At 43.3% G+C, this 12905-nt stretch overlaps 1 protein-coding gene across 1 annotated transcript in view; it reads left to right on the plus strand.

Annotated features, from left to right (window-relative positions):
* LOC130360643 (dynein axonemal assembly factor 11-like) overlaps nt 1-12905 on the plus strand; it is a 46031-nt gene that overhangs the window by 22111 nt on the left and 11015 nt on the right. Inside the window, exons 3-5 of the mRNA XM_056563195.1 lie at nt 2839-2989; nt 7887-7980; nt 8149-8267. Coding sequence (XP_056419170.1) covers nt 2839-2989; nt 7887-7980; nt 8149-8267 — 364 coding nt within the window. The remainder of the gene's footprint in view (nt 1-2838; nt 2990-7886; nt 7981-8148; nt 8268-12905) is intronic.

The raw sequence follows: 12905 nt of genomic DNA on the forward strand, positions 1-12905 counted from the left end.
ATGCTGGATCCATTATCAATTTAAATTAAAATATCTCCTGTGAAAAAGGGGAGGGGTGCATGGCTACAGAGGTTGCCATTCCCCCTAAGTTGCCAAAAAACAAAAAGAAAAATAGCCAGCACAACTACCTAATACACGGGTGCATGATGCTGTTGCAAATACAGAGTATACAAAAAAAGAGGATTGCAGCAGCACACTTGGTAAAAAAATGGAGGCTCTTAGCGCACTTTTTGATCAAAACGTGTCCCCCATCCACCACGGGGAGGTGGCCTCATTTCGGATGGGACCCTAACACACATTCTGAGCCTAACACTCATAACACTCACCTCTACTGGGCATATAGCCTCTGACTGGGTGACATGCTGGATCCATTATCAATTTAAATTAAAATACCCCCTGTGAAAAATTTAAATTAAAATACCTCCTGTATTTGCCACAGCAGCGTACACCCGTGTATTAGGTAGTTGTGCTGGCTATTTTTCTTTTTGTTAATTTACAAATCTGTTTAACTTTCTGGCACCAGTTGATTAAAAAAAAAAGTGTTCCACAGTAGTATCCCTTTAAGCCTTATTTGTATGAAGAAATTGAGGTGGCTTCAATCCAGAGGCTTATCCAAGACATATCTGGCTATGTGGGAGATGAGAAAAGTTCAATACAACCTCGGTATCTGAAAAATATAATGAGGCAGCCCACTAAATACAGACATGTTAGATGCCCTGAGCAATGGAATCCCAACACTTCAGTTCTGATCCGCTCTGGCTTGTTTTTTTCTGTAATTAAGGAAACCAGAACTAAAATCAATGTGTAGCCAAGGGTAGACACAGATGAAGCCGGCACTAAGGACCTCGGGGATGAGTTCACACAATCAGGAGGAGTAAGTTGAGCTGTGGTCCGGATAGTAAGACACTGTGACAGGTGGTACTCAGTCAAGGCATGTGTATAATCCAATACAGTAAGAGATAGGGACAGCACTCACCATTAAGCTTTTCTGCCCTGTGCCATTCCTGCTCCTACCTGCTTTGTGATGTTGTGAAGTAATAAAGAAGAAAAGCTTACTGGTGAGTGCCGTCCCTATCTCTTACTGTATTAAAATCAATGTGTATAACATAAATCTGAAGCTGAACACTAGAGGCATTTCTATTTATAGAGATTAGGGCATTGGTGGCCTCTCAACTCCTGGAACATCATAAATGTAATCTTCTGGAACAAGATTTACATAGACAGAATTGTAACCTGTCAATGAAAAGTATACTTTTTTATGTTTTATTATCTACTTTGGTCTATTTCCATGCAGGCAGTACATAATGTTAAATAAAGCAACAGGAGTTATAGTGTCCTCTGAAATTTCCAGAAGAAAATCAGCCACATTTGAGCCTAAGCCCGTAGTGAGGTGCCCATTATGCTCTTCACTCCGCTACAACCTGCAAATCAGTTTGTACCTTTTATGGAAATAGATTACTTCTGAAATACATCAGGGTTTTACCTTAGTCTATTATGCTGGGAATAATTTTATATTAAACATTCCTATCCTAATCTTTCTCCTCATTTAAATTTGTGGGCATTTTAGATATTTGTCAGTTTCACTAACAATATTTTTCAGAAATAATGTGTAACTGTTCTATAGAGCAGTAAAAATAAAATAGGATATGAGAAAAAAACGTATAGACACGGAACCACTATAGGGAAGGATTGCTTGAGTATCTGGACTGTATATTAAAAAGTATTAGGATCTATTGAAGAGGTTGGGTCAGTACATTTGCATACCATGTTTCCCCAAAAATAAGACATACCCATAAAATAAGCCGTAGCAGAATTTCTAAGCATTGGCATAATATAAGCCATACCCCGAAAATAAGACATAGTGATAGACGTGGCTAAGCATACTGGTGTGGAGAAATACCGGTGTAAAGAAGACAGGCTGCCCCATCGTGACAGCTGCTATCTTGTGACCGGAGAGGTGTCGGCAGCCCCATCAACTAGGTCGGCTCCCCCTGTCGGGCTCCGGTCCTTCTGTTCGTGCTGCCAATCGAGGCATAGAGGGAGACAGAAAGTGAAAGTAAAAGTCTCCTCAGTGAAGTGAGGAACAGAAAGTTCTGCTTTGTGGGTCCCTAGGGAGAAGAATAAAGCTGTTGCTGCCGTTTTACTCAGCACTGTGGGTCTCCCTCACCCAGCACCAACCAGCAACAGAAAATAAGCCATAGTGTGTCTTCTTGAGGAAAAATAAATATAAGACACTGTCTTATTTTCGGGGAAACACGGGTAGTTATAGTGTCAAATACCAACTAAAACACACATTTATCTTTCTATGTGCATCTCTTCCTTTGAGTATTTCAATGTAACATTCTGCACAGTGGTATAGATATACTGGATGCTGAGGTTCCAATTATACCAAGGTTCTGGTACCAAAGTGGGCCCAAGGTCTACCACATAAGAGTAAGCCCTGGAGCCTGAGATGGTCCAAAGGCTTCTCTGCCATATCAGAGGACAGCAGTATTGTCAATGACAAGATGGGGGGGGGGGGGGCGTATTCTGCACTGAGGAGCCACGGCAATTGTCAGTCATGTTTGATCAATTCATAACCTCATGCAGCAGGAAACCATGGTCCTTTTCTATTACAAATTTCAGGAATAAATAACAGGGCTTGGAAAAGACAGTTTTCAGCTTCCATTTTCTCCAGTAGCTTATACTTTTCAAATTATGTGCTTGTTGAGATGAAATATTATGCATTAGCGGAGGCTGACATCTGTCTGAGAGACAAGCCTGTTGACTAGGAATATAATGTTGAAATGAAGCATAGCTTGTGATTTCCATGCTCTGCTTATAATATTATCTCTTCAGCTCCTCAGGTGTGAACACAAGCAGTAACAGTTTCTCTAAATCCTATTCATCGCACTGCTCTGAACTAAGCGAAACCAACACATCTTTACCAGTCTTGTCAAGAACCAGGCGAGTATTGCAGCAGAGCCGTGATTCCGGCATCTCTTCTCCAGTGAGTATTTTTCCCATTTCCATATGTATACTTATAATGACATGGGCCATGCACAGCCGCTAAACATCTCGTTACTTTATTCTGTATTCATCTCTAGCTGAATGCAATCTCTATTCCATAACCACAGAAAACTTCCCCTCTAGGTCTGTTTGTACAATTTACATTTAAATTTTGTTTCTATATCCTAGTGTTCTAGTAATATAAAGTATATACTGGTAAAATAAACCTTCTTTATAAAGGATAGTATCACTGTCAATTTAGTTACTGGGATAGAAAATTACCTCCAACTGGACCTTATGGCCGTACATATTTTCATTTCTTTGTTGGAAATTGTTGTGGAGGCTGAGTTTTTTGTGTATTTTAGCCATTTATCCTGACAAACATTATTATGCGGTTTTTTTTTGGCACTGATACAGTTGCGGTATCATTAAAACTTGATTTAAAATCTACCTGGGACAGCAGTCTACCTTCTTTCTTTTAGTCAGTGCATCTCACTAATCTCTGTAAGGTTTTCACTCTTTTAAGTGTTACTCAGGCACTCCTTATCATTTGTGCAAATTTACGTAATGACGTGCTGATACATTGTGCACAGAAATTTTGGGTCATGATACCGATACCCCCTCCCCCACACCCTATAGTCTTGATATATTGCGGCTAACAAATATTAACCAGTTTAGTACACATTTTGATTGACCAATACAAATCCACATGACCATTGGGCCAAATATTAACCTCTAGACGATGCAGGGTGTACATGTGCCCGCTCCCCTTTTATCACGCATGCTCAGGAGCTGAGGGCACATTATAGCGGGATGGTCCCGACAGCTATCAGGGACCTGTGGCTAATGCCGGACATCACTGCTCGCAGTGATGCCCAACTTAAACCCTTTAGATGGCGCGATCAAAGTTAATTGCTGTGTTCAAAATGTTTAAAAAAAACTTATCTCGGCTGCTCAACTTATTAGGACCACAGTGGAGAAATTGCGGCGTCCCAATACGCTGAGAGGATGACTAGAGGGCCCTTACCTGCCTCCTTGCTGCCCTATCAGAGCTCTAATGCTCTAGACGGCTCCAGACAAGTCAATAACCTAAACTACAAGTGCCAAGTAGACCTTAGAGCTTTAATATCTGCAGACTGTAACATGGTGCATGATGGCCAATGCTTCCATGACACAGCACCTGCAGTGGAAGTAGGCCAGCAGTTTAGGCTTGTACTTTTTGTACAATGAGGCCCAAATACTTGGTTACCATAATGCAAATAAGTAACAGCCTTTACATATAACATTTGTATTTAAACAATGTCAAGAACTGAGATGGGGATGATGGGCTCAGTCACAGACATCCTGCCTTTGAGGTAAAAGGAGCTGGCAAGAATGGCACTATTACTGTGAAACAAAGAAGAGATCCTTTTTTTGTGATAGGTGTGCTGCAATATTTTTGCTGCAAGGGGGCATGAAAGTGGACACTATTGCTTTTTGGGGCTTAAAGAGGGCACTGTGACTGGTTTGGCCACCAATGGGGACCACTATTACTCTGTGGGGCCAATGAGGGTAGCAGCATAATAAAGAGTGGTTAGGATCTAGAAAGAAAAGAGGAAAAAAGTGATTGAGTTGAGAAATTGTCACCTGTAAGTCAATGGATTTGAAGGGTTTAGCCATGAACAGAACTTATTATCTATCCCCCATTTTAATATAGTGGTGGTAACAAATTTAAAGGGGTACTCCGGTGGAAAACTTTTTTTTTTTTTTTAACTTTCTGGTGCCAGAAAGTTAAACAGATTTGTAAATTACTTCTATTAAACAAACTTAATCCTTCCAGTACTAATTAGCTGCTGAATACTACAGAGGAAATTGTTTTCTTTTTGGAACACAGAGCTCTCTGCTGACATCATGACCACAGTGCTCTCTGCTGACATCTCTGTCCATTTTAGGAACTCTCCAGAGCAGCATATGTTTGCTATGGGGATTTTCTTCTACTCTGGACAGTTCTTAAAATGGACAGAGATGTCAGCAGAGAGCACTGTGGTCATGATGTCAGCAGAGAGCTCTGTGTTCCAAAAAGAAAAGAATTTCCTCTGTAGTATTCAGCAGCTAATAAGTACTAGAAAGATTAAGATTTTTTAATAGAAGTAATTTACAAATCTGTTTAACTTTCTGGAGCGTGGAGCGTACATGCTACATTTAGACAGGGGACCATAATTCTTGTGATCATTGGGGGTCCCAGTAGTTAGACCTCCCCCCCCCCCCCCCCCCCCCACTGATCATGCCTTTGTTTCCAATCCTGTAAATTGGTAATACATATACATATTGTTCATGGCACAGCCCCCTTTACTATGGTGTGGTTACATTTCGCTGTGTAGAGCTGGTATTACATGCTACTGTAATGTTTAGAGGTGTATTATCATACATAGAGCTGTGTGCTGTATGCTGCCACAAAGTATATCTTTTAGGGTAGTTAGGTCAAAACAATCATCTTGGGGCTTCTACTCCTGTTTTTTTTACTACTATAACAACTGGCCTGGCTGCTGTAACTATTTCAATGGGTCACAACAGCTACTCCTAGTTATTTTTCTTATGATACCTTCCTCAAGCGATACAGCCGAACGCTGCAGACAGGCTGTGGTCACCTGGCATATAGACAACATACATGGTGGTGGGGTGAAGTTGAACTTTTTCACCAAGGCCCAAGAGCCTTTAGCTACACCCTTAGGTGGGCCGCTTTGTGTCTCCTTGCTGTCCTGCTCTTATTGTTGAGTAAAATTGCTTCACATTGATAGATTATGTTAAATATCCAATGTGCATATCATCAAATGCAATAACATTTAATATATTGTGCTGGAGCTTATTTAACTGTGCACAAATACTTTATATGAATGTTAATATGTAAGCAAAAGCAGCAAAGGTCTCGGGCTATGATCCTGAAAATGGGACACATTTTGAGATGATGTGTATTACAACATATTTTGTGCCGTTTATAGAGTTATTTTAAGCCACATGTCAACCTCAGCTGTCTATAAACACAAGCTTGTTCTGCCTAATGATACATCTGTTTCTGTGTGTCTTGCTTTAAAGATTACCCCAACATGGCGCCACTTAAAGAAACCAAGGGTAACTACCACATTGGTGCCCTTTCTTGACCATATAATTAGGCAGCATTATCTAGTCACTAGTATGAGTAGTTTAGCGGAAGGCCTGGTGGGCACAGGGCAAGTGTCCTCTTCATATTTACTTCAGTTCTTGGTTCATTTCCCCTTCATTCCTTACAAATAGCTGAAATGTAGTAAACAGGCGTCCCAAGAGTACTGTTGATTAAACATTAGAAAACCTTTCGACATTTAATTTGCAGACAGCAGACATATGTCGAAAATATAAATAAAATCGCTAAGTACCATCTTGTTTGACACTGCAGGGTACACTGAAATTTCAATGCACATGCCAGAGAGAAGCCTGAGACAATATCTCTGAACTTTCATAGTATATTAGCATTCTTCTGTTTTTCTGATGTGATATACCTATCATTATACCTGTCAATCAGTGGGACATATTAGGCTGCAAGTGAACAGTCAAATCTGGATGATGCATTCCAAAATGGAAGATTTTATTGAGTATTTCTACTAGCACTTAAAGGACAACTGTATTGCAAGACTTTTAGATATTCCTGTGCCCGGGCCTAAAAAATAAACAAAATAAACTTTAACTCACCTTCCTACGTTCCCCCGTTGGTCTGGTACAGGCCTCACGGTCCAGCGGTGCTAACCTTATTCAACTTCCTGGGATGGGGATGCTGCAGAGCCATCGGCGTATCACCGTCCGCAGCGATGTCCCGCCATGGCCGGTGATAGGCTGAGCCCACTGTCATGTAAGGAGCCGGCCAGAGCTCCTTACATGACAATGCTCTCATCCTATCACCGGCCGGGGCGGGACATCGCTGCGGACGGTGATACGCCCATGGCTCTGCGGCATCCCCGTCCCCAGGAAGTTGAATAAGGTTAGCACCGCTGGACCGTGAGGCATGTACCAGACCAATGGGGGAATGTAGGAAGGTGAGTTAAAGTTTATTTTGTTTATTTTTGAGGCCTAGGCACAGGAATATCTAAAAGTCTTGCACTACAATTGTCCTTTAAATGACAACGAGTTCAAGGTGTTGACTAGGCCTACAAATTCCTCAGATCTCAATCCATTAAAGCATCTGTGATATGTGCTGAAAGATCAAGCCTAATCCATGGAGGTCCCCTATCAAGGACATAAAAAGTATCTGCTACTAACATATATATCGACAGCCCAGGCCTGGCTGGAAATAACAGCAATGGAGCAAAACTTTGTTTTAAGAAAGATAGTGTTTTACGGACAGATAAAACAGCATGTACAAGATACATTAATTACGGGGAGCTTACAATTAATATGGAATAGGGAATGGTAAGAAGAAGCCATTATTAATATGTTTGTGTATCTTGTGTTCTCCTTAAACCTTTTGTTATGGTAATATTACATAGTATACAAAATATGAATGAATAGAAAATAGACGAAGGTTGTACTAAGCTCATGCATTCGGTCTGCGTGTTATGTCACCGTGTTAAGATGGCACAGAGTCTAGTTCGAAGAGTAAGTGATAGTTTCACAACCTATTTTAAAGTCTCCAACCACATATAAGGGGTTTGCAGGTTGATTTATGTGAAATGCCATAAGGATGCACACATGGAATGCTGCGATAGTTTTTCTTTAAATCACAACAGAGGTACTATAACTTTTACTTGCATATTTAATCTCAATTGTCCTTCTGTGACTTTGGTGATTTCAAGGTGTTGCTTTCCGTGGTTTAATCATTTTCAAGTGTTCCGTGAATGCACATGAAAACACTTCAAAACATAATTAGCTCTCTTTCTTCTCCGCATTTAAAGCTTCCATGTGATGCGTTCAAATATCTAACTTGGCACAAGTTGAAAGAACATGATGTACAGGGGACTCAAATTCGTTGTCCTAGAGTGAGAGAAGGTAAAGTAAGAAACCTCTTATCTGCAAAAAGCATTTGCTAAAGCCTTACTAAAATGTTTATCCACTCAACCCAAACCATGTAATGTTTCCCTATTATTACTGTAAGCAGATGAATACCTTTCAGCTGTTTATTCTTTTAACACGTGCATACATTTTATATGAACAAAGGGCCGGCGGAGGATGAACTTGTAATAAGAGGAGAGTCTCATCTATTCCAAGAAAGGACACACACAAATGATAAAGAGATATGGAGGCAGAGACTGCAAGAAAACTGGGAGAATTGTCTGGTAAGACTGAATACTCAACTCTTTTTTTCTTTTTTTTTTTTCTGGACATATTGGCCTTCATGTACTAAGAGGGGAGTGTAGGTTTCTTTGTGGGTTTTAATTCCCTACAATTTAATTTTTCACGGTATTTACTAAGGTTTCCCTACATTTTCCACTTCCCCTACACTTTGTTTTTTTTACACATGTTCTGATCTGTAAGGTTTTCCTCATTTTATGTGGAAACCTTAGTAAAGATGTTGGGTTTTTGTGAAAATGTCGGGAACACGCCCCCTTTCGGAGACCACGCCCCCTTTCCCAGCGGACACGCCGCTTTTTCAGGTTTTCTTAGCAAAATGCTGAGTTAGTTGTTTTTTTATTTTTTATTTTGGCGCAAAATCTGGCGCAGACAGAATTTCTGGCGCAATGCGACAGAATCTGGTGCACAACCTGACAAAACATGTCGGGTTTACAATAGTAAATTATACCTACTGTGCTACAGTACATGTTGTATTAGCGACACAATATATGTCCCCATCATCAAATTCCAGCTCTTCATGCTCCAAGAAATCCTCATAAATGACATAAATTCAAAACAAAATGAAATCTATAAATGATGATTCAAAACAGACATTAACAATCCTGGTAAATTATTTTGTAAATATTTCATTTTCTTTAGTATTGTGTCATCAAACGATTTTCTACTTTCAAGATTTTTTTTTTTTACTTATCTACAACAAACGTGAAACCCAGTGTTTGCTTTCTACTGTTTACATAGGTATCATACAATTATCTTTTTGTTATTAAAAGAATATTCAACAGTAACAATAAAACCACAGGTATATGACATCTATATGAAAGGTCAATGAAAAGCAGAAAAATTCTTCCTAACATTTTGTATAATGACACCTGTCACCTGAAATAACTCACATAAACCATGCACATTCCCTATTCTCCACTTTCCAACTATATCTATATTATGTTGCTTGCACTAAAAGGGATTCTGTCATGAGCATCACTTGCACTAACCTGTTGTAGAGACTTGTAATAGAGGTAACACTAATGACAAGTGTTTTCCTTTCATGGCTCCCCTGTTCTACATGCCTGTTTTTCCTAATATACTAATCAGATGGCTTGGTGCACTCAGGGCGTTCCCAAGCCTCAAGTGAACCCTGACATCCAGCCTGCTTCTTCTTCTGCCTTGCCCACCTTATGAATATTCATAACCCTACCCTGTGAAATCTAATTTTCTGCCTCCTTTTGGTGAGTTCTGTGCATGCACCTCTTCTGGTGTCCCCAAATATTAGGAGTGAGCACTCCTAGGAACACTTATTGGCTTGATAATCGCCCATGTAAATGGGCCTTTGCAGACTCAATGTAGATGTTACCTCTGTTCAGATTCAAAACCAGGCCTTCAATACTGTAACAGTCCTAAATTCTAAGCTTTACCTGCTATCTTTGCTACTGAAAACCCCTTAACTGTGTGCTGAAGGGGAGGAGCTATAAAGAAGGGTTAAAGGGGTACTCTGCTGCAAACATCTTATCCCCTATCCAAAGGATAGGGGATAAGATGTTAGATCACGAGGGTCCTGTTGCTGGGGACCTCGGCAATCTCTGCTGCGGCCCCCTGTCAATCGCTGCACAGAGCGAACTCTGCTGTGTCCGATGACAGGCGATGCCGGTGGCCACGCCCCCTCCATTCACCTCTATGGGAGGAGGCGTGACGGTTACATGCTAGCCATCATGCCCCCTCCCATAGATATGAATGGAGGGGGCATGGCGTGATGTCACAAACGCGGATGCTGAAAGCTTCCGTGTTCCAGACGCTGCCACTGCTGGCAAGGAGATAACGGGGGTCCCCAGCAGTGGGTCCCCCGTGATCTCTGCATTTGTCAGGATACTTGACGTTGGGTAATATTGGTTGGCTCCCCTTGGGTGTTGTCCCTTAGTGGCAGGTTAAAGGGTCCTTAGAGGTAGTTTTTAGGTATTCTGAGTGTTGTGACAAGATATGGAGAAGTGATTATTTAAAAGCTGATTTTGTTGTCTTAGCTGGAATAGGCCTCCTGGTGGTGGTTCTTGTCTCAAGAAGGCCGCTCATTTTACCACATCTTGTGTGCTCTTGTTCTTGAGAGGGTATTGTTTGGGTAGTTGGGTGGACGGTTATAGGGAAAGGGGTAAAGAGTAGTTGTGGGGCCTGAATCTTAGTCAATAAAGGATGGATTCAAGATTTCTTCATCTTTATCTTCATACTTTTATTACATGACCCAAATTTCCATGACATTAAGGGTACAAGAAGTAGGATTTAAGTTGATATGTTGCATCTTTTTGTCCGGCTAACATGTCAAATTAAGGTTATATTTAGACACGGAAGGATTGTTTTGCCAATAATCTACTGCACAAATGTTTGTGTTCCCGGTGGATTATGCTATTGATTTGCCACATACTGGATTTTACCCTTTGTAAAGATGGAAATCCACACAAAAAAAATCCCTCCACGGTGATATTGGACTCTGTTTACAGAACTCTGTGATTTACCTAAACAACATAGCTACACCATTTGTGTGAGTCACATTAAAGTCAATGGGAGTTACACAAATTTGTAACTTCCCTGGCTCGGCTGCTTTCGGCACTACCTCCTGCAGCTGCAAACAGGCCAGAAAAAGCAATTTGACAAGGTAGGAACAGCCGATTCAAGATGTCTTGGCAAAGATATATGCACATAGCAATTCCTTATGCAAAAGTTTCTTATTTGCATAGCACCATTGTTACGCCTAGCGCTCCAGGTCCCCGCTCCTCCCCGGAGCGCTCACGGCGTCTTTCTCCCTGCAGCGCCCCGGTCAGTCCCGCTGACCGGGAGCGCTGCACTGTCATGGCCGTCGGGGATGCGATTCGCACAGCGGGACGCGCCCGCTCGCGAATCGCATCCCAGGTCACTTACCCGTCCCGGTCCCCTGCTGTCTTGTGCTGGCGCGCGCGGCTCCGCTCTCTAGGGCGCGCGCGCGCCAGCTCTCTGAGACTTAAAGGGCCAGTGCACCAATGATTGGTGCCTGGCCCAATTAGCTTATTGGCTTCCATCTGCTCCCTGGCTATATCTGATCTCCTCCCTTGCACTCCCTTGCCGGATCTTGTTGCCTTGTGCCAGTGAAAGCGTTTAGTGTGTCCAAAGCCTGTGTACCTGAACTTCTGCTATCCATCCTGACTACGAACCTTGCCGCCTGCCCCCGACCTTCTGCTACGTCTGACCTTGCCTCTGCCTAGTCCTTCTGTCCCACGCCTTCTCAGCAGTCAGCGAGGTAGAGCCGTTGCTAGTGGATATGACCTGGTTGCTACTGCCGCAGCAAGACCATCCCGCTTTGCGGCGGGCTCTGGTGATCCCCAGTAGCCTCTTAGAACCGGTCCACTAGCACGGTCCACGCCAATCCCTCGCTGACACAGAGGATCCACTACCTGGAAGCCGAATCGTGACAGTAGATCCGGCCATGGATCCCGCTGAGGTGCCGCTGCCAAGTCTCGCTGACCTTACCACGGTGGTCGCTCAGCAGTCGCAGCAAATTGCCCAACAAGGACAGCAGCTGTCGCAGTTGACCGCCACGTTACAGCAACTTCTGCCTCTGCTACAGCAGCAACCATCTCCTCCGCCAGCTCCTGCACCTCCTCCGCAGCGAGTGGCCGCTCCTAGCCTCCGCTTGTCCCTGCCGGACAAATTTGATGGGGACTCTAAACTCTGCCGTGGATTTTTGTCTCAGTGTTCCCTGCATATGGAGATGTTGTCGGACTTGTTTCCTACAGAACGGTCTAAGGTGGCGTTCGTAGTAAGCCTTCTTTCAGGAAAGGCCTTGTCTTGGGCCACACCGCTCTGGGACCGCAATGATCCTGCCACAGCCACAGTCCAGGCCTTCTTCGCTGAAGTCCGGAGTGTCTTCGAGGAGCCAGCCCGAGCTTCTTCTGCCGAGACTGCCCTGTTGAACCTGGTCCAGGGTAATTCTTCAGTGGGCGAGTACGCCATCCAATTTCGTACTCTTGCTTCCGAGTTATCATGGAATAACGAGGCTCTCTGCGCGACCTTTAAAAAAGGCCTATCCAGTCGCATCAAGGATGTGCTGGCCGCACGAGAGGTTCCTGCCAACCTGCAAGAACTCATCCATTTGGCTACCCGCATTGACATGCGTTTTTCTGAGCGACACCAAGAGCTCCGCCAGGAAAAAGACTTAGATCTCTGGGCACCTCTCCCACAGCATCCGTTGCAATCTACGCCTGGGCCTCCCGCCGAGGAGGCCATGCAAGTGGATCGGTCTCGTCTGACCCAGGAAGAGAGGAATCGCCGTAGGGAAGAAAATCTCTGTCTTTACTGTGCCAGTACCGAGCATTTCTTGGTGGATTGCCCTATCCGTCCTCCACGTCTGGGAAACGCACGCACGCACCCAGCTCACGTGGGTGTGGCGTCTCTTGGTTCTAAGTCTGCTTCTTCACGTCTCACGGTGCCCGTGCGGATTTCTCCTTCAGCCAACTCCTCCCTCTCAGCCGTGGCCTGCTTGGACTCTGGTGCCTCCGGGAATTTTATTTTGGAATCTTTTGTGAATAAATTCCGCATCCCGGTGACCCGTCTCGTCAAGCCGCTCTACATTTCCGGGGTCAATGGAGTCAGACTGGATTGCACTGTGC

This window comes from Hyla sarda, chromosome 3 (assembly GCF_029499605.1).
Source record: "Hyla sarda isolate aHylSar1 chromosome 3, aHylSar1.hap1, whole genome shotgun sequence".
Taxonomy (NCBI): domain Eukaryota; kingdom Metazoa; phylum Chordata; class Amphibia; order Anura; family Hylidae; genus Hyla; species Hyla sarda.